Here is a 26,310-nt window from a genome sequence, read left to right as displayed (position 1 = left end):
ACATTGTTTTTTGATAAATGCAAGACTGTCAGGTCACAATTGAAAAAAACTGGTTTTTCTTAAAAACACTGCCTTTAATTTAAAATTACTGGGGGATCTTGAAATAAATAGTTTATTTTGAAATATATTTTTATTTCACAATTTATCTATTAAACAAATAATCATTCAATTTATTTGTTCCCTTAACATTTATTTGTGTTATCAATTTTCAAGACTTTTGAGCTCTGACTTTAAAAAGAGACAGGCAATGGAACATGTTTGAGTGATTGTTCAATTTCTTTCTGAATTTTCCAGCAAGTGGTGATTTGCATGCTTTCAACACAAAAAATTTTTTTAAAAACGCACCTTGTTTATGTATTTGTGGAATAATTTCACCGAAACTGATGGCACAGCAAAAAGATATGTTTTGGAGTATGCTTAGAATTATTTTTCAAATGATATTATGTTTAGAAACCTTTGCTTTTCATACTTTTTCTTAGAAGAATTTTTTGAATTGAAAACTTGCTCCTATTCAGAGCAAAATGTGAAGATATCAAAAATGAACGAAATGATGGAGGAGATGAAAAAGTGGAAGATGCAGAATATTATAACGAAAAATTTGTTCAATGAAACAAACAAAATGATGGATGAAGAGAAATTGTCTCTTGAGAATGCCTTGGATTTGCTAAAGCATGTTGGACGCTACAAACAGATGAAAGGCATTCAAAACTCCTGTTTTGAAAAATCATTGCTGAAGATGAAATTCGAAAAGATGCTCAAGAATGAAAATCGGAAAGCAAAAGACAAAAGAAATGAAAAGCTGTTTATTGCTATTTTTGAGTGCTATCTCACATTAAGAGAAGATTCCGATTATTTTCAAAGGACATTTGATTCTTTTTGTGTGAATTGCCTGTTTAAAGGAGCTTCGAGCCAGGAGAAAGGAGAGAAAGCACAAATAGAGGTGGAAATGGCTTTATTGGCTTTAAGTTGCATATGTGACCATCTGGTTTGAATCATTTTGCGAATCTTCTTCATTGCTTTTGTATAAACATTTGATGGAAAGTTAAGAAAAAGATCTATCTGAATGAGATTGCAGAAATTATTCGTTATCATCAAGAGCATCGAAATTTGACACATCTTGCTTATCAGTCAGCTTGGCAATTTATAATGAGCAGATTATTCGAAAGCGAGAATTTAGAACCGCTAATGAATGAACTACATTTTGTGGAAGAAGCAACAAGAGAAATGGAAGAACTGATAAAGCAAGTGGAATGGAAGACGAATGAATTCGAAATGAAAGAGACAAAAGAATACTACGTTGCAAAGAGATGGCTTTGCACAATCGAGAAGAGTTATGAATTGCGAAATGTTCGTTCAAGCGGAAGCGCTGAGCTGGTTGCGTGTGTAATAAAGCTGCACAACAAAGCAAATGGTTACAACGGAACAATTTCCGATATTTGCACGAAAGTGATTGGGAAGATGGCACTTTCAAGAGCAGTGGACATGGAAGACATTTTGAAAGGAGGAGTTGCTGATATGCTTTTAGAGATTAATAACCAATCATCATTAGATGTATGCTCAATTTACAGAAGCTTGAGTGTGCTCGTGTCTCTTTTGGGCAGATTTCATGGAATGAAACTCGATGAAAGCGCTGAAGCAAAAAGGAAGGAGGAGAAGAAAATGCTAATTGACAAAATAGAGGAAGACGGATTCGAAGAGAACATTGTCAGTTTCTTAAAAATATCATTTTATGGAGTCATCCAGAGCGCAAGAGCAATTCTTTCTTCTTTTTCGGTGTGTTGATAAGTTTATGAACCAAATAAATTGCCTTCAATTTGTTCTTCACTCTGTTATTATTTTTTTATATAAAAAAATTGAACGTTTCAATTTTATGGAAATAGAATGAATCCATTTTTCATTTTCAATCTTTTTTTTTTCAAATCACTTCACACAAAATAAATGGTTTTCTTTTAAAATGAGCGACTTCTTTTTTCTTTATTTCTTTTCTTTTCTTTTCTTTTTTTGAGTGTTTTTTTTAATTATCGCTTTAGCATTTTCAAAGAATAAACTTTTATCAAAAGTTATTCCAAACTTCGGACGCATTTTTCTTGAATATCAAATTTCACAAAATCGTTCGAAATATTTTTTTTATTTTTGCTGTTTTAAGAAAAAAGAATAAATTTGTTTATAAAAGTTTTTGCATCATTTTATTTCATTTGTGAAAAAAGAAAAACTTCAACTGTAAACAAGCATAAACTGCGTTTAAAAAAAAAAAGATGAGCTTATATAAAAATTAAATCACAATGATTTATATATGACTTATTCATGTTAATGAAATAGAAAAAACGAAACCTTCAAATTGATTTTTATGATCTTACAACCAATATATATATTAGACGTAAATGCCTGTTTGGACCTGAGAGAAATTAATTTTTTATTTTTCTGAAGTTATTGATGACCTGTATGCTTTAATGTTTAAGATGTCATTTTCTTTCGATATTGTTATATTATTGTTTCACAAATTATTCTTTTTCTAGTTTTTGGTGTTGTGGTGAAAGAAGGAAAAGATTTTATCAGTACGGTAAATGATGATGAAATTATTCATTGGACAAGCGCATGCTTGAATGAAGAGGGAAGTGGTTCAACAACTCTTTATTTTGTTGACAAAGACGTCGAATACCCAATTTGTTCTCTGAACAAAGAAAGATGTAGAGATCATCCTTTAAATATTGTTCTTCAAGGAGGATCAGATGCCCATTTGAAAGTAAAAGGAGATGGAAGCATTTCCATAACAGGGTACGTTGAATCACTACCACAGGAAGATTTTGATGATTTATCTGACGATGAAGATGAAGAAGAAGAAGATGAAGATTCAATTGAATTTGGAAAAAAGGCAAATAAAAAAGGGAAAAAAATGAAGTTTGATCATCACGCTGAAAATGATGATTCTGATTCTGAAATCTCTGAAGAATTTGAAGAAGAATCTGAAGATAACGAAGATGACTCAAGCGTTGGTATTGACGATTTTGACTCAGATGATGAAGAAGACGAAGATGAAAGTGATGCTGAAAAAAGCAAGAATGCTGGAAAGCAAAAAATGTCTCTTAAAGAAATGAAGAAAGAACAAAAAAGCAAAAAGAATAAGGATATCAAAAAAGAAAATAAAGGAGACTTAAAGAAAAAAGAAAAAAGTGCAGAAAAAGGAAAAGAGACTGCTAAGAAAGAAAAAAACGCATCTTGCAAATGTGACGCATGTGGCAAAACATTCGCATCTGAACAAGGTCTTATGCAACACAAACAGACAAAACATGGAAACCCAAAAGGAGAGAACAAAAGTTCAAAGGGGAAAAAAGATAAGCAATAGATATCGAATAAGATATTTCGTTTGAAGGGAATGCGACCGTCAGTTCAGCTCAACGATTTTTGATGAATTCGACAGAAATTTGTCTATAAATTTATTAATGGAGAGATAGGGAGCGAAATTTGTAATTTATTGATTTTCTAAGTTCTTTTATTGATGCATAAATTGCAGAAATTCATTTCATTTTTGATAAAACGAAATAATGAAACGTGAAATCATTTCAAAATTAGAAAAATTATATTGCTTGAAAAATTCATTGCTATTAATCTTATTTTAGGATAAAATTTTTAAACTCTGAAAGAAGAGCATTGTTGTAATATAAGTTTCAGTTATTATTGAACATCTCATATTTATTGTAATTAAAATACAATTCTTTTGAAAAAGTCATATTTTTTATTCTGAAATTAAATAGAAATTGTGTCTGTGCGTTGAAAAAACTTTCAAGTTGTTTTATTCAAAGCTCTTCCATTATTACTTATTAAAGGATCAGACTTATTTGATCTTTCGTTTTTAAACATAACAATAAGTAATTAAGTTTAATTTTCGGTTTAATATTTATATAAATATCCAAGGAAATTCGTTGAAATGGAATACGGTAACTCAGTGAATTTCAGTTTTGAAGGATTGGATAATCTTGTTGCTCATTCTCGTTTGTTTTTATTGAAACAGTAAAAAGGGAAATTTACAACTTATTTTGTTGTTCATTATGTTTTTTGTGTTTCCTAACAAATATATAGAAGAAGGAATCTTGCCAGAGGTGTAAATTTTAATTATTTCATTATTAAAGAATGTATTTTTTTTTCTTCCTTTTTTCTCATTGGTTACCGCAATTAAGCAAGCTTCAGTTGTCATAGATTATCCTTTGCCATACGAAGCCTCAGAACAATTAAACATTATTGAATCAGATGAAAATGAAAAAATTACTTCTTCATTTTCACAGCGAGCATGCACCACTCCAAGATCTTTATCCACCCCTTCTTCTTTGTACCGTTCAAAGCAACGCTCTATGCTTCCAGCATTTTTAACACCAAGCAAACGCTTGAAAACTGAAGTTTTTGCGCCAACAATTGATCTCACTGAACTTGATGATGAAGATGAAAAAGCTTTTCTTGCACCGATTGAAGAAGAAATCGAATTTAGTGGGAAATGGGCTTACAAGCCATTGGAGACCGTTGAAGATGATACATCTTTTTCAAAGCAAGAGATAGGCGATGAAATGCAGTTATCAGAAATGTTCGGTTCTGATTTTGGCAGGAATGACATCAAGACAAAGCAAGCTGACGAGGCAGAGCGAACGCGGCTTCAATGCAAGCAGGCGCGGATGCATCAGATCAAGCGGATGAACGGACTGGTCTTTCCAGCAACAAACTACTTTGTAGTGCTGAAGTCGAAGCATTCGCCACATGTCTCTGTGGCGTCTGTGTTTATGAACGAGTTCAACAGAGAGCGAGGTGCAGAAGAGGCGCTGCTGAAGAAGCAAAGAGAAGCAGAGCAGAAGGGCAGCAGTAGCGACAGTCACAAGGGAGAAGACAGAAGTGGCAGCAGCTCGTGTGCTGATGGGAGTGCAAATGAAGGAGTTGATGCTGTTGATGCTGTTGATGAGGCAGCTGAGCTGGCTGCTGCTCCTCTGAGAGAAGTGATTGACAGCGTGCGGAGGCAGAAGGCGGAGCAGATGGAGGAGATGCTTGGATATGGGGGAGATGGGGAAGAGGAAGGGGGAGAAGGAGGAGAAAGAAGAGAAGGAGAAGATGATGAGGAAGGGACAGTTATGAATGAAAAGAAGAATGAGAGGAAAGGAAATGAAGATGAAGATGAAGAGGATGAAGAGGAGGAGGAGGAGGAAGAGGAAGAAGAGGATGAAGAAGAAGAAGAGGAGGAGGAAGAAGATGAAGGAGAGGAAGAAAAAGAAGGAGAAGAAAATGCTGAAGAAGGCTATAAAAATATCGGTGAAGGAGCAGAAAGTCAAAGAGTCAATGTGAAAAGGAGGTATTCAAAAGTGAATAAGAAGGAAGAAGTTGAGCACGAAAAGAAAATTCGCAAAAAATGGACAAGAAAATCACAACCAACAGCTTTTTCATCATCTTCTTTGTCTTCTTCTTCTTTTGCTTCAGATGGTGAAGGCAAAGACGAATTGGCAAAACTGAAAGAGTTGCTGGAGTTGAATATGACGCCTGTGAAGAAGAAAAGAGGGCGGAAGAAGAAGAATGAATTGAATGAAATGATGAAAGAGAACGAGAAGGAAGAAAAAGATGAAATAAACGAAAAACAGAGCAACAACAACAACAAGAAGAAGAAGAAGAGAATGAGGAAGATGAAGAGCGAAATGAATGAAAACATTGAGAAAATGATGAAGAATAAGGATTTGGATAAGGATATGGATAAGAAGAAGAAGAAGAAGAAGTACAAAAAGAGAAGAACGCAAAGAGAAATTGAGCTGGAGATGGCGCTGATGTCGTTGGATGCAGCTGAAATTGAGGCGAAGATGAAGGCGATGGAGAGCAAAGAGGCAGAAACACAGCAAGGATTGAAGAAGAGAGGGAGAAAGGCAGGCTCAGGGAAGAAGAAGAAGAAGAAGGAAGGAAGAGGAGAAGGAGAAGGAGGAGAAGGAGAAAGAGGAGGAAGAGGAAGAAGAGGAAGGAGGCGTTTGTCTGGTGCTTTTGGTGCTGCTGATAGTTTTGGGGAAGGAAGAGAAATGATGAGTGGAAGGGAAGACAATGAGAATGAGAATGACAATAGCAATGGAGATGAAAATGAAGAAGAAGAAGATGATGATGAAGAAGAAGATGTTGATGTTGATGATAATGATAAAGATATTGATAGAGAAGGAGAAGGAGAAGGAGAAAGAGACAGAGAAGGAGAAGGAGAAAGCAGCACAGGCGAATCAGCAGCATTGGATCTTCCTTTTATTCATAAGAGGGAGAAGAACAAGGGTGGATTCTCGTTGGATGGCGATGATGAAGATGAGGAAGAGGAAGAGAAGAAGGAGAAGGAGAAGAGAGAAAGAGAAGAGGAGAAAGAAAAGGGAGAGAAAGAGAAAGAGAAAGAGGAGAAGAACAATGAAATTAATAGCAATCTTGGTGCAGAAGCTGTTAATGATCAATTGGGAAGTGAAGGAAGAAATGGAATTGGAATTGGAATAGGAGCAGCAACAGGAAGAGGAAGAGGAAGAGGGAGAGGGAGAGGAAGAAGGACAACAGAAGGAAGAGGAGAAAGAGGAGAAAGAGAAGGAAGAGAAAGAGGAGAAGGAGAAAGAGGAGAAGAAAGTTTGCAGTTGGCTGCAATATCAACAAATCCAACAACTGGAAAGCTGTCTGCTTTGTATTTATCTTCCTCGGCATTATCTTCTTCTGCTTCTTCTTCATTGGCATATTTTGCTTCCTCTTCAAGTTCTTCTTCTCCTCCTCCTTCTTCTCTTTCCTCTGTTACTTCCACAATAACAACCCCAACAACTTCTTCTTTGCTTTCTTCTTCTTCTTCCACTTCAAATACCTCATCATCTTATACCACTTCAAATACTTTATCTTCATCTTCTTCTTCTTCTCCTTCTTTTTCTCAATCTTTTTCTCAATCTTCTTCTCTATTCCAACCTCCTTCTCTTCTTGGCAGCATCGCAGTCAATGAGCAAACAGCCAATGAAACAGAAGTGGCTTCCAAAGAAGGGTTGAAAAAATACAAAAGGAGAAGAAAAAGTGAAAGAGAGGAAGAAATAGGAAATAGGATAGGAATAGGGAAGAAGAAGAGAGGAAGAAGAAAGAAGAAGAAATTGGCTTCAACAAAGATGATGATGAAGAGAAGGACGATGATTATTAACAACGATGAAAGCAGCAGTGGAAGCGGGAATGGAAGAAGTGACGGTGAAGGAGATGAAAACAATGATGGAGCAGAAAGAGAAGAAGAAGAGGAGGAAGATGATGATGAGGAGGAAGAAGAAGGAGAAGGAGGAGAAGAAGAAAAATATGGATATGGATATGAGTATGGATATGGCTACAGCGAGAGTGAGAGTGAAAGTGAAAGTGAGAGTGGAGAAGGAAGCGATGGAGACAGCAACAATGCCAGCTACAACGAGTCAGAAGAGATGATGGAGAGAGGAAGAGGAGGGAGAGGAGGGAGAGGAGGAAGAAGAAGAGGTGGTGGAAGAGGAGGTGGAAGAGGAGGAAGAAGAAAAAGTGAGAAAGCAACAGAAATAGGAACAGAAATAGGAACAGGACCAGGAAGAGGAAGAGGCAGAGGAAGAGGAAGAATCGGGTGGAGGAAGAAGATGGAGAGGATCGAGAAATTAGAGATGATAGAGAAGATGGAGAGAATGGAGAGGATGAAGGAGAATGAAGGGGGAAAGGGGGTAAATGTGGATGTGAGTGTGGGAAGGCCTTATACGAGGAAAGTGGAGAGGGAGACGACAGAAGGGATGTCAGCGAAGATGGGAATAGAGATTGAGGATGATGATGATGAGGAGGAGGAGGAGGAGGAGGAGGAGGGAGAAGAAGGAGAAGGAGAAGGGTTAAGAGAAGAAGAGGGAGAAAGAGAAGGAAGAGAAGGAGAAGGAGATGAAGAGAGGATAAGTGAATCTCAAAGGATGATGAGTGGAAGAGGCAGAGGGAGGGGAAGAGGAAGAGGAAGAGGCAGAGGCAGAGGGAGAGTGAGAAGAGTAGGAGAAGGAAGAGGAGGATTTGGCGATGGCGAAAATGCAGATAAGCAAGGGGGTTCAATAGAAGATGTAGAGAACATTTCAGAAGAACAAGAGAGAGAAGGAGGAGAAGGAGGAGAAGAAATAGAAGAAAGAGAAGAAGGAGAAATAGAAAGTGACAGCTCAGATGAGTTGATCTACACAACGAAGAAACACCAGTTGGATGGAGGGAATGAAGAAGGAGAAGAAGAAGGAGGAGAAGGAAGAGAAGGAAGAGGAAGAGGTGGAAGAAATGGAAGAGGTGGAAGAGGAAGTGAAAGCAGTAAAGAAGGAAAGAAGAAACGACAGTCAAAAGTTGTGCAGAAGCTGAAGATAACATATGCTTCTGAACCTCTTTCTTCTTCTTCTTCTTCCTCATCATCATCTTCCTCCTCTTCTTCTTCTTCTTCTTCCTCCTCTTCTTCCTCTTCTCCCAACCCTCTCATCCCATCCCCAACTCCACTCGACACGTGGCGCATCCAGAAATGTCTGCAGCGGCTGCAAAAGGACGGCAAGGGAAATGCGACACTGCAAGATTCACTGAGATATGTCAGCTACTCAGACATTCTCCAGTCACCCTTTTCCCCTTTCTCTCCTGTCTTCATGCATGGGCTGCTGGTAATGGAGTGTGTCTTGGCTGATCTGAAGAACGATGGCGCCAGGTGGAACATCAGCACAGGGCAAACAACATCTGCCCCATTGAAAGAAGCTGAGGAAGAGAGGAAAGAGAGAGAAGAAGTTGAAAGGGAGAATGAAAGATTGAAGGCGATTGGAGTGATAACTCGTGCCTCGCCTATTGATTTTGTGCAGAGGCTGGTGCAGACAGCAGACGAGCAAGGGAGGCTGCCAAAGGGAACGCCTGCTGTGCCTCCTTCGCTGCATCTCCCGCCGAAGCTCTTGCAGTTCTACAGAGGAGGAGGAGGAATTTCTTCTTCTTCCTCTTCTCTTTCTTCCTCCTCCTCCTCCTCTTCTTCTTCTTCTTCTTCCTCTTCTTCTCTTCCTCTTCCTCCAGAAGGAGTAGCATCGCTCCATTTCCCGCACTATCTGTCTATTTTGAGTGCTCCACCGTTTCTTCATCACGCTGCCCCCTTTTCATTGAAGAGGAGCTTAGAACATGCAACTGTATATTCTTCTTCTTCCACTCTTTCTTCTTCCTCCTCTTCCTCTTCCTCTTCCATTTCTTCCTCTTCATCTTCCTCTGCCCCTTCTTCGATTCGCCAGGAATTGGGACTATTTCCAGGAAGCCGTTCAAAAGCCGATCAAGTCAGAGGAAGAGGAAGAGGAAGAGAAGGAGAAAGAGACAGAGAAAGAGAAGAGAGAGAAGAAAGAGGAAGAAGGGGAAATGATGGCTGGCATTCGAATGTGCTAAGCCCTGCTTTCCAGCAAACCCTTTCTTCTTCTTCTTCTTCTTCCTCTTCCTCTTCTTCTTCTTCTTCTTCTCGGAATGGTTCAGAAGAGCAGCTATGGAACATTGATGATGATAGTTTTGATGGAAGCAATAATAATAACAATAATAATAATCCAATATACAACTCCAGCTACAACGAAGACGACACCGAAAACGATTATTCTTCTTCTTTCCCTTCCTCTTCTCTTTCTCTTTCCTCCTCTTCCTCCTCTGCCCCCTTAGCCACCACCCTGTCAGCTGCATTAGCTTCAACTTCTTCCTCCTCTTCCCTCACAACATCTGCTTACACGAAGAAATATGCAGCCACTTTAGAGCAGCTAACAAGACAGCCCTCTGCTTTGCATGGCTCTTTGTCGGCAAGAAGCGGGAGAGGAAGCTATGGAAGGGAGAAGGAGAAGGAGAAGGAGAAGGAGAGAGAAAGAGAAAGAGGAGGAGGAGGAGGAGGAGGAACAGGAATAAGTTTAAATGCAAGGATAGGATCATATATTTCTTCTAATCAAAATTCCTCCTCCTCCTCTTCTTCCTCATCATCTTCTTCTCCCTCTTCTTATTCAAATTCTTCTCCAATGAGAGCTTTTCCTTCTCCTTCTCCTTCTCCTTCTTCTCAATTTCAGCCACACACACAAACACAAACACCTGTTCGTTCACCTTCTCATTCTCCAACAAAAGGAATAAATTCTTCTTCTTCTTCTTCTTCTTCTTCTCTTCCTCCTTCTTTCCTCATCTCTCCAACCTCCCCCACATTTCCTCCTTCTCCTTCTGTCAAAACACTCCGATCAGCCTCAAACAAGCGGACTTCTCTTTTGCTGGATTTTGTCGAGGCAGCAAGTGGGAGTGGAGGAGGAGGAGGAGGAGGAAGTGATAGAAGCAGTGGAGGAAGCAGTGGAGGAAGTAATGTGAGTAATATTAGTAATAGAAGCGATAGAAATGATAGAAATGAAAGAAATGATATAAACAATGAAAGTTATGAAGTTATTGGAAATTCAAGAAATGCAGCAAACATAATAAATGCTGTTAATCCTGCTAGTTCTGCGAATCCACTTCATCCAGCTGGTGGCGGTTCTAATGCAGCCATTGCGTCGAGTACAGGAACTGCTGCTTCAGTTTCAAGATCTCCTAATGGATCTAATGTAACTTCATCTTCTAACACCTCAAATTCATCAAATACTTCAAATCTTTCAATTAGCTCTAATGTCTCTAATGTTTCTAATGTCTCTAATGTTTCGAATGTTTCTAATGTTTCGAGTGTTGCTAATCTCTCAAAGGCTGCTGACTCTGCAGTGGCTGCCTATAAAGCTGCTAATGCTTCAAATGCTACAAATACCACAAACGTAGCAAATGCAATAACTGCATCGAATACTGCTGTTACTAAGAATTCAGTGAATTCTATGAGTTCTGTGAGTTCTTCAATCACAAATACCGAAGTCGAGAAAACGATTGGTGGAATGAATACATCTGGAACTGCTGTGGAGAATAAGTCAAAGAATAACAACAGCAATGATACAAATGCTTCTAATTCTTCTTCTGTTTCTTCTTCTAATTCTTCTTCTGCTGCCACTGATATGAGAGGGAAACAAGGAAACTTGCTGAAGGGAAATCAAGAAAGTTCTTCGATTTCATCATCATCATCATCATCATCATCTCAATTGTCAATGTCTTCTTCATCCTTATTATCTTCTTCGTTGACAACACCTTCACCTTCACCATCACCTTCTTCTTCTTCTTCTTCTTCACCTTCTTCTTCTCCCGTTTCTGTGAAATCTTCCCTTTCTGCTCCTTCTTCTATTTCCACTTCTTCTCCTTCTCGCTCTTCGTTATCATCATTATCTTCCTCTTCCTCTTCTTCTTCTTCTTCCTCTTCTTCCTCTTCCTCTTCTTCTCTGTTTCCTCGCTCCATCTCCAGCTTTTCTGGACTGAAGCTTCCTCTTCCTCCTCCACCCCCACCACCACCACCACCTCCTCCTCCTCCTCGTTCTTCTTCTTCTTCCTCTTCTTCTTCTTCCTCTTCTTCTTCTTCCTCCTCCTCCTCTTCTTCTCTTCCTTCTCTTCCTTCTCTTCCTCTTCCCTCTCGTCTTATACATAACTCTATGACACAGTTTTAATACAGTAAAGAACAGTAATTTATCAGTTAAAAAAATAATAATAAATAAATAAATAAATTAAAGATTTATTAATCTTTTTTTTGATCTTTTTTATTTTGATTTTCATTTCTTTAATTTTATTCTTTTTATATCTCTTCTTCTTTAATTATTATTTTTATTTTGATAATTAATATTTTTTTTTTTCATTTGATTGTTTATAAATGCTACGTATTTATTTGCTTGTTTGGGGAAATTACAATGGAGGGAGATGAGGGGAAAGCATGATGAAGTTGTTGGAGAAGGATTTTTAAAATAGAAAAAAATAAAAAAAAATAAAAAAAAATAAAAAAAATAAAAAAAAAAAAATAAAATAAAAAAAATAAAATAAATAAATAAATAAATAAATAAAAACGAAACAATAAACAAAAGCTATTCACCAGGGAAAACAACAATTACCAAGCAGCAAATAAATGAATATGATTACAAATGAATTATTTAATTGAAAAGTTTCTGTTATAAATTCATTATGCCGATATTGAGTGATGGCAAAAAAAAAAAAAAGAACGATAGAATTCACATTAAGATTAAGTGATTTTTTTTGAATACCAAACTACGAAAAAATAACTGTGGAATACCAAAAGAGTGTTTTTTTTTTCATTAAAAAGAAAAGAAAAGAAATTTTTTTTAAAAAAAGAGAGAAAGAAAGAGAAAGAGAAAGAAAAGAGAAAGAGAGAAAGAAAAGAGAAAGAGAGAGAGAAATAAAGAAAGACATGAAAGAAACGATAAAATCAGAAACGAAAAATAAAAAAACGAATAACAATCATTTGGAAGCTCTTGAACTGCGCTCAAATGGATTAGCAAATGCTGGGTCAACAGCAAAAGGAGAGGACATAAATGTTGGCTCTCTCTTATTCCTGGCAGGAGTTGTCAAAAGAGCAGACGTTGCATTCCGTGATGAGATGACAGACGAATTTAAAGGCATTCTCGAAGAAGAAGAGGAAGAATAAGAGGAAGAAGAAGAAGATGATGATGATGACGATGATGAAATGATGTGAGACTTTTGGTAGGCAGTGGGAAAGGGAGGCTGGGACGTTGATGGTGTTGGCTCTGATTCTTGTTCTTTGGATATTTTCATTGAAGAAATTGATTCGGCTATTGATTCAGGTGTTGCAGAAGAAGGAAATGATGAAGAACTTTGTGAAGATGGCGAAGAAGAAGAAGAAGAGAAAGAGGTAGATGATGATGTGTATGATGATTTGTCTTGTGGCTTTGATGGATCGAGAAACACAGGAGGATGAATAATTATTGGCTTAAAGTCGTCATGCGATTTTGGAATTTTCTCCTCAATCTCTTTCTCCACATCAATTTTTTCTTGAGCACGAGCTCGGGACTGCGTTGAAGGAGGGATAGAAGGAAACGATTCTCTTCTTTGTATTCCTCCACCTGTCATTCCATGAATATAATTTCTTTCAACCTCACTTCGAAAATGGCCTCCAAAATAATCGTCAAATACAACAAAATTATTTGCCTGTGGAACATATGAAACAAGTCCGTAGTGCTTTCTAAGAAATGCAATTAATTTAGGTGATGGACGATCATAACCCATCCTGTGAGGTTGAATTCCATCAACCTGAAAATGAAAAAAAAAAACATATTTAGCAGCAAATTTTAAAAAAATCATAACCTCAATGCATTTTTCAAATAATGAATGACCTATTCCTCCACGTTGACACGATTCATGAACATAAAAGTCAAGGCAGCAATAAGGATTGATTTCTGCAATTGTTCCTGCTCTGTCTCTGATAAATAAATGTTTTTTTCCCATTTTTAAAATCCCCATGATTTTTGATTCTGATGCATATATGAAAAGCTTATGATCAGAAGTTGTCATTTTGCTCATTGTCGTGATGATTTGAGGAAGATTCTGTGCTTTTGCTGAACCAGCCCCCATCGCATCAATAATCTTTCCCATGTTTATTTTTTGTTGAGGCGAGAGAGATTTCAATTCGTCTCGTGTCCAAATGGAAATTTGTTGACCTTTAAAGATTGGATGAAGTGGAAAAGGAAATTCCATTCAAAAATATTGATTGATTATGTATTGTTCGATCAAACTGAATTACATTTTCTCAAAATCAATCTAATAAATTCTTCATTGATGAAAAAACAAAAAGTTCATAATGTATAGCCTCCACAAAAAATTTAAAAATTTATTAAAGAACCTCAAATTAAGATAAATATAATATATAATATCATTTAGAATGATATAACTTCCCAAAAAAAAAAAAATTAATTTCAATATCTAAGTTGATTTTGAAGAAACGTCTTCAAAGGAAGGTTGTGAGGCAAACGGGTTTGTTATGGAAGGAGGAGGGAGGATAGTTAAAGGAGTTGCAGAAGAGACCTGCACAGGCGGAGGAATTTCAGAAGGCGATGGTAATGAAGAATCAGATAAGGATGATTCGGAGTATACAGGCGTATTTACAGATTGGCTCGTTTGCGGAGGATAAATGTTCGCCTGAACTTCAGCGCTTAACGTGGTGGGACGAGCATCGAGAAGTATCATAACATGCTTCCCAAATTCTCGCTCATGAAATACAGCAGTTATGGTATAAGGAACGACAAAATTAGCTGTTTGAAGAAAAGGAACTAATCGTGGCCTTTCAGCAGTGACCAAAAGAAGTATAGGTTCTTGCTTCACTGATTTTTCAGATGAAAAATTGAAAATTTCATATTAATAACGAACTGATATTAAAAGATAATGGAGCAAAATACCATCTGAAAATCGCGAATTTAAATCAAAACGTGCTTCTGCAATATATCCACTTGTCTCTTTGCGAGGTTTGAATAAACTGATAAATCCTTCAAGAACTACTGATTTCCCCTAAAGATTGAATAACAAAGTGATAAGAAATTCAATAAGCAAATAAATATTGTTCGACTATACTTTCCAATTTTGGAAAAAATATTTAGCTGTTCCAGTCTGCTGTGTGGATCCAAATCTTGATAAAAACTGCTCGTATGAAATTGGTGCATCTACAGGATGCAAAGAATCCATTGGAACATAGTCCAAAACATGATTCTTGAAAAACCCTAATGAAATAAGTTTCCCGCGAAATTTTGTTTGTTGATGAAGAACAAATAAAGGAGGAACAGCCTTGTTAACTGGAGGATCAAAAAATAGCGTTAGCTCTGAATTGGAAATGGTAACTTCCGTCGGGTTCATTATAAATTTTGCGTAATTATCTTTCAGTTCAGTAACAATTCCTTCCCATTCGACTGTTTTATTTTTAAAGTTCTGTTCGAAGTCATTTTCAATCATTTTATCATGATCAAAGGAGCATTGCCTCATATACTCAGTCCAGCATATAGACAAGGGAGGCTCATATATGTGTGAATAATGAGGGTAAGGACATTCATTTCCCATTTCACAACACTGGGATACGGAAAAAAGTGATATAAATAAAAAGCTGTACCTTAATAAAATTATTCAAAAAAACCAAAACTTTTTTTACAGATAGAAATACAAATCTCGGCTGAAAACATAAATCAAGATAGTAAAAAATAGAATCTCTACATTTTGTTTTTATTATTTCATCTTGGAGCGTTCACGTATTTATCAGATAGGTTATCCATTGATGAGTATTTTGAATCAATTGTTTGATACCGCTTTCGTTTTCTTGCTGTAAAATATGCCACAGTAGATCCAGCTCCAATTAATGCTGTGCCACCAACAGCTCCAACGATTATTCCAGCGGTAGCTGCTGCACTTAACTTATTTGGTGTGTCTTTCGTTTTTGGATCATTGTTTGATCCACATTTCATATACATTGAAACATATTGCTTCAAAACATCTCTTGTGATAATGTCAGAGGTGCTTATGGAGTATTTGTTAGGAGCAAATTTGTTGAGTGCTTTGAATGCGACAGGAAGCGCATAGCTGTTAGAAACAAGATCATATTTTTGGTTTTTATTCACCATCGTTGTGTTAGAGTATGCAAAATATTCTTTAAATGGGGTTGTATTAGACAATTTTCTCTTCCCCTCTTTCACTTTATTTGCTCCATTCTGAAGCACCTTCTGATGATTTTGCTCATATTCACTTCTTTCAAAGGGCATCTCAAACATCTCATTCACATTTGGCCAGCTCTGCTTCAACAAAAGCTCCTTTCTGATTGCTGCCGGAAGTTCATCCGGATTCGTCAACTTTTCTACGTCTCCATCCATCAGCTTCTGCACATCTTCACCATCCACATCGAGAATAGCAGAGAAAGTGTTCACGAACGGCTCAACAGACAGGAGGTCTTCGTATTGAATCTCGCCTGCATACAAATGGTTCCGGATGGATCCGCTGTTGATAAAATAGAGAACTGCATTCTGCCCATTGTTCTTTGAAGAAGAGTTTTCCTTCTCTGCTTTAACGTTTCCCAGTCTTGTCTTTTTAGGCTTTGCTTCAGAAGAATCGCCATTCCGCTTGAAAGGCGCCATCTGCGGGTACATCTCGTCCACATACAAGCTGAAGAGGCTGTGCTCGCCGTGGTATTTGTAGCTGCCGTTCCAGAAGTCTGCTGCACAGCCGATCACATCACTCACACCTAGCTCTTTTGCCTTCGCAGCAATAGCGTCTTTGATGCTCTGTCCGTTCTGCGTGACAAAAGTCGAGCTGTTTGTGTGCGTCTCCTTCTGGAAATCAGCTCGTGACGTGTGAATGAAGCGTATCTGAGGAGAGTGGATGATTGAAGAAGCTGCATTCGCAGGAGGGTTTAACGCATCAGAAAACGAAGATGCACTTGATGGAGAGTTTTGTGACAGTTTTTCCATCTGAAATGTTAGTACTCCAACCTCATTAAAATAGCAGTGACTCTCCATCTTTACAAGCTTTTCTTTCGTTGAGTTGTACAATACATGATTATGCCCTCCAAGGAGAATGATGGGGATGTTACCTTGTGTCCTCTCTTTAAGAGCAGGTAGTATTTTTTGTTCCCATTCATCTTCTTCTGGTTTTTCTGTATCTTCAGGAATAAGGTGGGCAACGCATACAATCAGACGCAAATTTTGAAGGCCAAACGCTTCTTGAACCCAATCTTCGTTAGAGTAAAGTACTTCGTTGAAAGGAGTTATTGTTACATGATCTCCATGATCACGAAAATTATAAATGAATCCAAGAACTGTGATGTTACCAAAATCTTCAATGGAATAGAATTTATAATTCTTTGACATTTGCAATGAAGCATTAATATGCTTCACATTTCCGTTAACGTATCTGGTTTAATTTTGACATTATTTTAAGATTTTTGGTAATATAAAAAAACTTCAAAAAAAGCACACTTTTCGCTCAAGAAAGATGATACATTAACTCCAATATGATCTATTAAATCGTTTTCGTAGAGTTCATGATTTCCCATTGTCATAACGTCAATTGAAATATTTTTTGCCACATCTAATATAAATGCTCCAGCAGGTTTTGTTAAATCGCTTAAGCCAGTTCCCTAAAAATATTATAAAAAAGAATAGATTTAAAAATGATTATTCAAAGTATAAGCAACATAGAAAAGGATCATAAGTGTTTCTAATCTTTATTCTAAAACGCACACTTGCGTCCAATCGCCTGAGTCAAATACAAATAATTTTTCATTTTCTTTTTGATTCGTTTTGAAATGTTCGATAAGGCTCTGATAATCGCCTAAATCTGCGTCTCTCTCTTTTTGATGTCTATCTCCGTTTATCCATCCGTGGACTAAAAAAAATTTTTATTTATTAAAAATTGAAAAATCAAGCTCAATTAAAAATTCTATAAACTGTCATTTGTATGCAAAAACGTAAAAGATATATATTGTTCACATGCAAATTGTTTAATCAATAAAAAAGCAACTATATTGCTCAAAAAATACATTTTTTATAAAAGAATGATGGCCCATTCTAAAATGTTTCCAAATATTTATTGAATATTTTTTTCAAGCTTTGTGAAACAACAATTCCATAAAATAGTGGAATATTTGAACTGAATTGCAAGTGAAAAAGAACATTCTAATTTGCATTCAGAATAAATAATAAATTATAAATTCTATATAAAAATTCATTTGAAAAAGTTTGAAACGATTTCTCATATTCAAATGCAGACAAACCATTTATATTCACATATAATCAGCTCAAAATTTTATATCTTGATCAATAACTGAAATGTTTCTTTTTTTATTATATCTTGAACTGCTTTTTATTTTTTCATTTATCATGAAAAAATGTGATTTACCAAGACTTTTTCAAAGCCTTGTAAATGAAAAAAATGGTCATTATGAGCGTTTTATAATATCATTAACGAAATCATGGATAAATTTGTCTTTCGCACTAGTTCGATATCAAACAATTCATAACTTTAATCACAAACATTTTATTAACATGGAATAACTGCAGCAATTTCATTTATAAAGCAATATTTGTAATGATGTGGAAGATATTGATCTTAGACAAGAAATTGAAAATTTTCATTCTCATAAACAAGTTGATATCTTTTATTGGATTGAAGCATTTAAAAGAAACAATCTATTGTATATGGTTATTATTTTTTCCTGACCCTTTTTCTTTATTCTGACCTTAAAAAAATGAAGTGAAAAAAATTTAAAAAACAACATAATTAAGAAAAAACAAAATCAGAATTAATTCTTCTGATAACTTTCCGTTTTCCTTCAGCTCGATTTGACGCATGATCTTTCTTTTCATCGTCAGAATCATCGTTTTTCACATGAAGAAATCTTCTTTTTATTTTTTTCTTTTCATCCACCACAGTCTTCACTTCATCTTTCTCCTTTTCATCCATTTTATCCTTCTTTTGAACATTCATTTTCAAATGATTTTCCCATTTCTCCAAAAGATTTTCGTCAGTTATCACTTTTCCATAAAAGTTGAATCTATTTCTTCGGGAGGGAAGAGGGTAAATCGAAGATTCGGGCAGTTTCAAAAGAACTGGCGGCGAAATATTATCTAGGTGACAGTCGAATAGCGTGAAATTAATTATTAATATCGTCATATTTGTTGCTTCTAATATTTATAAAATTGTGATTATTGAACGACTCTTCTTTTTTATCGATCTTTCTTTTTTATGAACAACAAAATTTTATAATGGGTTGGATCAGCATGATGAATTAGCTGTTTCCATATCTTTTAGTGGAAAACGAAAAACTCATTTATAGCTCGTATGCACGTGTTAATTTTTGATTTTTATTCATAATCTGTTTGTTATTTATGGAAAAACATTTTGAACAAAGGAAACAGAAGTCAAGATCATTGTTTACTTTGTTTTGTTGGAGATCAGCATAAATGAAAATCAAAAAGAAACAGAACGTATGAAAGTTTTGCTTATATTTGTTTTTTTCTGATATTCATATTAAATTTATTTGTTATTAACATTTTTTTGCACAATAATAATATTAACAATCAGAATAGCTGATGCGGCATTGAAATGAATCAGAAAACCGAAGAAATGAAAGGATTTGTAGAAGAAATAATGAAAGAAAAATTTTGTTCGATTTGCCCAAGAGAATTATTCATGAAAAGACACTTAATGATAGAAGAAAAGAAATATTCAATGAGAAATGCAGTTACATCGCTAACACGAAAAGAATATTGTTGTATGATGAATATTGAATGTTATTAATGCTTTAACGATTCATTTTTGAAAAAATATTTGGAGATCATTTTCAACGAAGATGTGAAGAAAATAAGAGGAGAAGAGCAAAAAGCTTCTAATTGATCTTTGCGAATGCTATATAACGCTTGGCTATGATTTCCTTTTGTGCTAACTATCATTTCGTGTGCTCTGCTTTTGAAAGTTGCATTGAAGAAATAGGACGACAAGGCAACGCAAAAAGGAGTGGAAGTGGCATTGCTTGCTTTGAGTAGATCTGGATATTGCGTATGATAACTTCTATTTTTATTCTTTTTGAAGTATTTTTTTTCTTATTTTTTGATTAGAAAATTGAAAAAGAAATTAACTTGAATGACATCAAAGAGATTATTCAATATCATCAGGAAAATTGAATTTTGACAAGGCCTGCCTATCAATCGGTTTGTCAGTTTTTTATTAGGAGATTAAACAATGATTGCTGCTAGAAGGGAATGATTGAGAATGAGCTGCACTTTGTGCGAGAGGCAGTAGGAGAGCTGGAAGAGCTGGCGAAGTGTGTGGACTGGAAGAGAAAAGAAGAGGAAATGAGCGAAGAAGAAAAGAAGTAGAGGATAAGGAAGAGAAGGAGAAAATAAGGAGAAGAGGAAGATGATGAAACAGTGAGAGTAGCAGCTTATTTAAAGATAAATAATAGTTTTCTTCTATTGTCATTGTTGTTGGAGTTGAGACAGACAGAGAGAGAAAGAAAGAAAGAGTAAGAGTAAGAAAAAGAGAGTGAAAATGTGTGTGTGTGTGTGTGTGTGTGTGTGTGTGAGGAAGACACGAAAGAAACAGGAAAAGATGCAGCAGAGAAGATAGGAGAGGCAGCGATAGAGGCACAGGAGAAGGGTTAATCGAAGGAGTTTTTAGTGGAGGAGAGGGAAGAGACTTCATTGGGTCGATCATTCAATGAAGAGGATGAAGAAGAGGATGAAGAAGAGGAAGAGGTTGAAGAAGGAAAAGAGTTGAACAAAATTTGAGATAGATTTACAGAACATTTTACTTGCAATATTTTGAAGTCTTTTTTATTTTTTGTTTACATCTTTCTTTTTCTGTCAATCTTTCTGTCTTTTCTTTCAGAAAGAAATGGAAGGAAGAAGAAAAAATAGAAATTGTTTTTGATGAATATGTAATTATCATGTGTTGAATTCATTTTTTATTTTTAACATTTTCTAATACTTCAGTTCATCAAAAGTTTGTTTTATCATTTGTTTTATTTTTTATTAAGTTCACGAAATGTTATTTATATATTAACGGAAAAATATAGATTTCATAATAATAATAATGAATGATTTTTATTTAGAATTTTGTGTATGTGTACATGTGCAATAATTTATTAAATGAATTACAAGGACTTCTTTTAAATGTAAATGTGTTTAAATAATCATTTAATTATTTCTGTCTAACTCCATTTGGTGGGAGAGATTTCCTTAAAAGACTCCATGTGCTTTCAATTCTTTGAGTGTGGGCTTTCGTTTCGGGATCTCTAAAATGCTTGCTGTGATTCACAGTTAAATGACTGAAACCAATTTTATCCAATCCGTTGTATCCTTTCCAGCAATCAGTGAAAATTGTTGTATTCTTTTGAATATGTTCTTTGATAGATGAATGCAAAACTTCTCTTGTTCTTTTCAAAACTGGAAGAAGAAATAATCTTGACTATAAACCTTTCTGCTTTGGCCTCTCAATGCCTCCTAATATCCAATTTTGTCGTTTGATTCTCCCTCTGTTGTATTTTCTTTTCGGGAAAACTGCTTCATCAACTTCCACTTCTTTTCCCTCACCTCCAAGCATGTAATGATTTCTTGTCATATATTGTGAAATACATCTTCTAAATGAAGAAAACATTCGTGAAATTGTGAGTTCTGATTTTCCAGAAATCATGGAACAATGTGACGAAGACATTCCAACCCAAAAACACAAAGCTATTAAACATTGGTTACTGACTCTGATTCGAAACCTTTCAAAATTAGTATTATTCCACATATTTATTTGTTGATGTTTGCACCGAAATCTACTGGTAAAATTATTGGAAATGTAAATCTTCATGTTTTTTTTGCATTTCCAACAAAACCGTTCTGATTCCAAAATTTTGGCATCGATTAACCATCGAATTGTTTCTTTCTCGGAATAAAATATTTTGAAAAGTTTTTTGAAATACGATCTGCTGTTAACTTTTGGTTGCATATGTTCAAAAAGAAATTCAAATTTCAAAATTTGATAAATGTGATATAAAGAAAATTCAAAACAAAAATAACTCAAGCAGATAAAAAGAATCTAACATTAACACCCATAAATAACATTTCGTGAACTTAATAAAAAATAAAACAAATGATAAAACAAACTTTTGATGAACTGAAGTATTAGAAAATGTTAAAAATAAAAAATGAATTCAACACATGATAATTACATATTCATCAAAAACAATTTCTATTTTTTCTTCTTCCTTCCATTTCTTTCTGAAAGAAAAGACAGAAAGATTGACAGAAAAAGAAAGATGTAAACAAAAAATAAAAAAGACTTCAAAATATTGCAAGTAAAATGTTCTGTAAATCTATCTCAAATTTTGTTCAACTCTTTTCCTTCTTCAACCTCTTCCTCTTCTTCATCCTCTTCTTCATCCTCTTCATTGAATGATCGACCCAATGAAGTCTCTTCCCTCTCCTCCACTAAAAACTCCTTCGATTAACCCTTCTCCTGTGCCTCTATCGCTGCCTCTCCTATCTTCTCTGCTGCATCTTTTCCTGTTTCTTTCGTGTCTTCCTCACACACACACACACACACACACACACACACATTTTCACTCTCTTTTTCTTACTCTTACTCTTTCTTTCTTTCTCTCTCTGTCTGTCTCAACTCCAACAACAATGACAATAGAAGAAAACTATTATTTATCTTTAAATAAGCTGCTACTCTCACTGTTTCATCATCTTCCTCTTCTCCTTATTTTCTCCTTCTCTTCCTTATCCTCTACTTCTTTTCTTCTTCGCTCATTTCCTCTTCTTTTCTCTTCCAGTCCACACACTTCGCCAGCTCTTCCAGCTCTCCTACTGCCTCTCGCACAAAGTGCAGCTCATTCTCAATCATTCCCTTCTAGCAGCAATCATTGTTTAATCTCCTAATAAAAAACTGACAAACCGATTGATAGGCAGGCCTTGTCAAAATTCAATTTTCCTGATGATATTGAATAATCTCTTTGATGTCATTCAAGTTAATTTCTTTTTCAATTTTCTAATCAAAAAATAAGAAAAAAAATACTTCAAAAAGAATAAAAATAGAAGTTATCATACGCAATATCCAGATCTACTCAAAGCAAGCAATGCCACTTCCACTCCTTTTTGCGTTGCCTTGTCGTCCTATTTCTTCAATGCAACTTTCAAAAGCAGAGCACACGAAATGATAGTTAGCACAAAAGGAAATCATAGCCAAGCGTTATATAGCATTCGCAAAGATCAATTAGAAGCTTTTTGCTCTTCTCCTCTTATTTTCTTCACATCTTCGTTGAAAATGATCTCCAAATATTTTTTTCAAAAATGAATCGTTAAAGCATTAATAACATTCAATATTCATCATACAACAATATTCTTTTCGTGTTAGCGATGTAACTGCATTTCTCATTGAATATTTCTTTTCTTCTATCATTAAGTGTCTTTTCATGAATAATTCTCTTGGGCAAATCGAACAAAATTTTTCTTTCATTATTTCTTCCACAAATCCTTTCATTTCTTCGGTTTTCTGATTCATTTCAATGCCGCATCAGCTATTCTGATTGTTAATATTATTATTGTGCAAAAAAATGTTAATAACAAATAAATTTAATATGAATATCAGAAAAAAACAAATATAAGCAAAACTTTCATACGTTCTGTTTCTTTTTGATTTTCATTTATGCTGATCTCCAACAAAACAAAGTAAACAATGATCTTGACTTCTGTTTCCTTTGTTCAAAATGTTTTTCCATAAATAACAAACAGATTATGAATAAAAATCAAAAATTAACACGTGCATACGAGCTATAAATGAGTTTTTCGTTTTCCACTAAAAGATATGGAAACAGCTAATTCATCATGCTGATCCAACCCATTATAAAATTTTGTTGTTCATAAAAAAGAAAGATCGATAAAAAAGAAGAGTCGTTCAATAATCACAATTTTATAAATATTAGAAGCAACAAATATGACGATATTAATAATTAATTTCACGCTATTCGACTGTCACCTAGATAATATTTCACCGAACTGGACCAGAAGAATTGTGTTGAACGTCACAGAATACGAAAGCTTTCTGAATTACAGAAGGCGATAATGCCGTGCGGATGAATTGAGGCAGAACGTCTGCAATTGCAGTTCGTTGAAAAGTTGACGAAGAGAAAGATGGAACCTCAAATCTGTTTGTCAGTTCAGATTTGAACACAGCAAACACTCCTCTGTTCAGAAGTTGACAGAGGTGTGTACTGTGTGGCACAAAGGTTAAAACGTCGACTTGTTGTTTTTGGAATTCTCTCCAGATCGATGTATCTGCGCGAGATGCATGTGAATCAAGGAGAAAAATGTGCTCATTTTCAAGTAACATGCGCTATCTTCTTTCGATGATGGAAGGTGGAAGAACGGTGAGAGCATCCCTTTTGAAGTACTCGTTGTCCATCCAGCTACTTCCATTTGCCCATATCTCAAGCGTTGGAGATATCAGGCTTTTCAGCTCTTCTGGCAGCTTTGCACTTGGACACAAAATGACAGAAGGAAAGGCATATCCATCTGCTGCAACAGCTGCTACGAATGAAAAATTTATCATTCTTGGTCGTTCTTTCGTTAAACCTGCTTTCGTATCTGCTGTATGTACCACAAGCTGTTTTGAATCTGCAGGAACGTGCGTTGAAGACTCATCAACATTCACAACCAAAGCTGGATAATAATGATATGTTTCATGCAGCTCGTCCGGTGTTTTATTCCAGTGTTTTTTTTACACATCTGCATGAAACAGAGAAGCGATAAACGTCCAAATTCAATGGTGTCCCCATCCACAGCTCCGGATGACGCTTTTCGAGACTATATGCCGCAGACATTGAAACTTCAGTAAATGGTGCGTCTTCATCATCGTTGTCGTTTTTCACATTTTCAATCTGAAAAACAAATGGGAAAAACATATTTATAAATATTAAACAAACCAATTCTCTTGTTTTTTTTTTAGAGTTTAACGTGTTCCAGACTTTGCTTCAATGTGAATAATGTCTAGAACTCTTTGTTCCTTTTCTCCAACAACTGTTGCTGGTCTGCCAACTTTTCCCGCCAGCCTTCCTTTTCTGAGAGCTCTCACAGCATTTTTGACACCTGTGCGGCTGAATTCCTTGGAATTAATTGCATCCGTCATGTGAACAACTCCATCGACAACGTTGTGAGCCATTCACTCCAGCCGACTGTGATTCTTCCTGTACTTACGCGAAGACATTGCGCGCTGCAGTTTTTTCTTACCTTCTTTTAATTTTATTTCTGTTGATATTTTCATTTTTTAATCATATTTTTAAGATCATAAAAATTTTTTATTTTTTTTATTGAAATGAAATGAAAAAAAATCGAAAAATTATATTTTTAACAAACTGAAGGTTTTATGCCCCATGTTACCCTCCAATTCCACACAGAAGTTCAACGAATGGGCTAAACCCCCCCATCTCTTCCCCCATGCGAAATCTGGTTTGTTTCAAAATGTGTTTATTTTTATCAATTGAATTCATATATATATGCGTGATTCTTTTTGAAAAGTCTCAAATGTTTAATTTTGAATAAATCAAAAATTTCATATTTTGCTAAATATGTTTTTTTTTACTAATATCAAACTTCACAAAAATGGAAACTGTTACTTGATAATGCTATTTCAAACATTCTTGAGATGATTTGTGAGCTGAAACAGAAATTTGATTAAAATCAAAATTTTTTATTTTATTTTAAAATCTGACAAAAGGAACTTTTCAAAAAAATGGGTGATTTTTTTTGATATCATAATTATATTAATTAAAAGTTCGATTTGAATATTCACTTCAAATGCCAGTTGATGAACACAGAAAAGTGAAAACTCCGATTTAAAACATCTTTGTATTTCCTTCACATCTAACTTTTTCATAAAAAATAATTGTGACGAACAAAACATTCCAATGAAAATTATATTTTCTATTTCTTGAAATTTTCAAAATAGTCAACACACCTTTAATAGTCATAATTTCAAATATTATCACACATTTGCATAGAAACAATCAATTTTGTTCTTGCGTGCTATTCGAAAATATAAACGAAAAAATATTTCATTGAAATTGCTTATTGAAAAAAAGAACCAAAAAGTCTAAATAATAGTTCATGATAATAAAAACAAGTCATATATTTCTTTTGCTATGCCTGGTTGGTTGGAAATAGTCCTTTTTTATTTAACAGAAAAACGAAAATTTTCAGTGTGAAATAAGCAATTTTAAAAAAACAAACTAAAAATAAATTGTGTGAATCTTTCAAAAATGTTTTTCAAATTATTGAATTCCAAACAATGCTTTTCAGCAGAAGGAAAGCAAAAACAAAAAAATTCCAATTTGTCAAATAGTCCCGTAAAAAAATTATAACCATAAATATGCTTTTTTTTTGCTTCAAAATTTTTTCTATTCTTCATTTTTGAATTTAATTTATCATTCAATAATTTTTCAATTTTTTATAATTTTGGATCATAATGTTAGATTCATTTCGATAATAATGGAGAAGAAGTTTGGATTAAGAAAAAGTTTTTATCAAAAATGAAAAAAATATATCCACACATTCTTTCTACTTTTTTCGTTTTCAATCTTTTCCACTTTTATTGTCTTGCGAAGAGTTTTTATCATTGCTTTGTTAAAACTACAAAAAAAAAAAAAAAAAAAAAAAAAAAAAAAAAAAAAAAAAAAAACATTATTTTTGATGAATCAGAAAAACGTTTGATAAAACAAAAGGAGAAATTATTCTGTAGAAGAGAATTAAATCAAAGAAAAATGCAACAATTTATGGAAGCACCACGCGAGAATTTCCATCCAGAATTCAAGTGAATTCACTGAAAATTCATTTATATTAAAGATACATAAAACAAAAAATGAATACAGATAAAAAATTTCAATCAAAAAACACAAAAAAAATACTGATAAAAAAATAACCACAT

The 26,310-nt window shown here is 34.8% G+C and overlaps 7 protein-coding genes across 7 annotated transcripts; 3 read left to right on the top strand and 4 right to left on the bottom strand.

The window, feature by feature from the left end:
- Window positions 1–946: 946 nt before the first annotated feature.
- Window positions 947–1,782, top strand: MONOS_14803 (uncharacterized protein; the record flags this gene model as incomplete). Its single annotated transcript, XM_067867636.1, has 2 exons — window positions 947–985; window positions 1,048–1,782. 2 exons carry the CDS (start codon window positions 947–949, stop codon window positions 1,780–1,782), a joined length of 774 nt encoding a protein of 257 aa, XP_067730857.1.
- A 636-nt stretch (window positions 1,783–2,418) lies between these two features.
- On the top strand, window positions 2,419–3,662 carry MONOS_14802 (uncharacterized protein). Its single transcript, XM_067867635.1, has 2 exons — window positions 2,419–2,440; window positions 2,517–3,662. Exons 1-2 carry the CDS (start codon window positions 2,434–2,436, stop codon window positions 3,341–3,343), a joined length of 834 nt encoding a protein of 277 aa, XP_067730856.1. The 5' UTR covers window positions 2,419–2,433; the 3' UTR covers window positions 3,344–3,662.
- A 263-nt stretch (window positions 3,663–3,925) lies between these two features.
- On the top strand, window positions 3,926–11,978 carry MONOS_14801 (uncharacterized protein; the record flags this gene model as incomplete). The annotated part of the gene is made up of 2 exons (XM_067867634.1): window positions 3,926–3,989; window positions 4,180–11,978. 2 exons carry the CDS (start codon window positions 3,926–3,928, stop codon window positions 11,511–11,513), a joined length of 7,398 nt encoding a protein of 2,465 aa, XP_067730855.1. The 3' UTR covers window positions 11,514–11,978.
- Window positions 11,979–12,312: 334 nt separating this feature from the next.
- On the bottom strand, window positions 12,313–13,783 carry MONOS_14800 (putative alpha-tubulin n-acetyltransferase; the record flags this gene model as incomplete). Its single annotated transcript, XM_067867633.1, has 2 exons — window positions 13,177–13,783; window positions 12,313–13,122 (listed from the first exon to the last, which is right to left on the bottom strand). Exons 1-2 carry the CDS (start codon window positions 13,564–13,566, stop codon window positions 12,313–12,315), a joined length of 1,200 nt encoding a protein of 399 aa, XP_067730854.1. The 5' UTR covers window positions 13,567–13,783.
- An 8-nt stretch (window positions 13,784–13,791) lies between these two features.
- MONOS_14799 (uncharacterized protein) lies at window positions 13,792–14,957 on the bottom strand (the record flags this gene model as incomplete). Its single annotated transcript, XM_067867630.1, has 3 exons — window positions 14,437–14,957; window positions 14,265–14,373; window positions 13,792–14,189 (listed from the first exon to the last, which is right to left on the bottom strand). Exons 1-3 carry the CDS (start codon window positions 14,914–14,916, stop codon window positions 13,792–13,794), a joined length of 987 nt encoding a protein of 328 aa, XP_067730853.1. The 5' UTR covers window positions 14,917–14,957.
- A 126-nt stretch (window positions 14,958–15,083) lies between these two features.
- On the bottom strand, window positions 15,084–17,382 carry MONOS_14798 (putative 5' nucleotidase family protein; the record flags this gene model as incomplete). The annotated part of the gene is made up of 4 exons (XM_067867629.1): window positions 15,084–16,752; window positions 16,818–16,978; window positions 17,084–17,226; window positions 17,289–17,382. The coding sequence occupies 4 exons, from the start codon at window positions 17,380–17,382 to the stop codon at window positions 15,084–15,086; spliced, it is 2,067 nt and encodes a 688-aa protein (XP_067730852.1).
- A 6,342-nt stretch (window positions 17,383–23,724) lies between these two features.
- MONOS_15283 (uncharacterized protein) lies at window positions 23,725–24,549 on the bottom strand (the record flags this gene model as incomplete). The annotated part of the gene is made up of 3 exons (XM_067868148.1): window positions 23,725–24,050; window positions 24,115–24,268; window positions 24,385–24,549. 3 exons carry the CDS (start codon window positions 24,547–24,549, stop codon window positions 23,725–23,727), a joined length of 645 nt encoding a protein of 214 aa, XP_067730851.1.
- Window positions 24,550–26,310: the final 1,761 nt, after the last annotated feature.

The sequence above is a fragment of the Monocercomonoides exilis genome (assembly GCF_001643675.1).
Source record: "Monocercomonoides exilis strain PA203 chromosome Unknown scaffold13-1861174, whole genome shotgun sequence".
Classification (NCBI taxonomy): domain Eukaryota; phylum Preaxostyla; order Oxymonadida; family Polymastigidae; genus Monocercomonoides; species Monocercomonoides exilis.
Note: the sequence above shows the minus strand (reverse complement) of the source record. Positions and strands in the feature narration are given on the sequence as shown.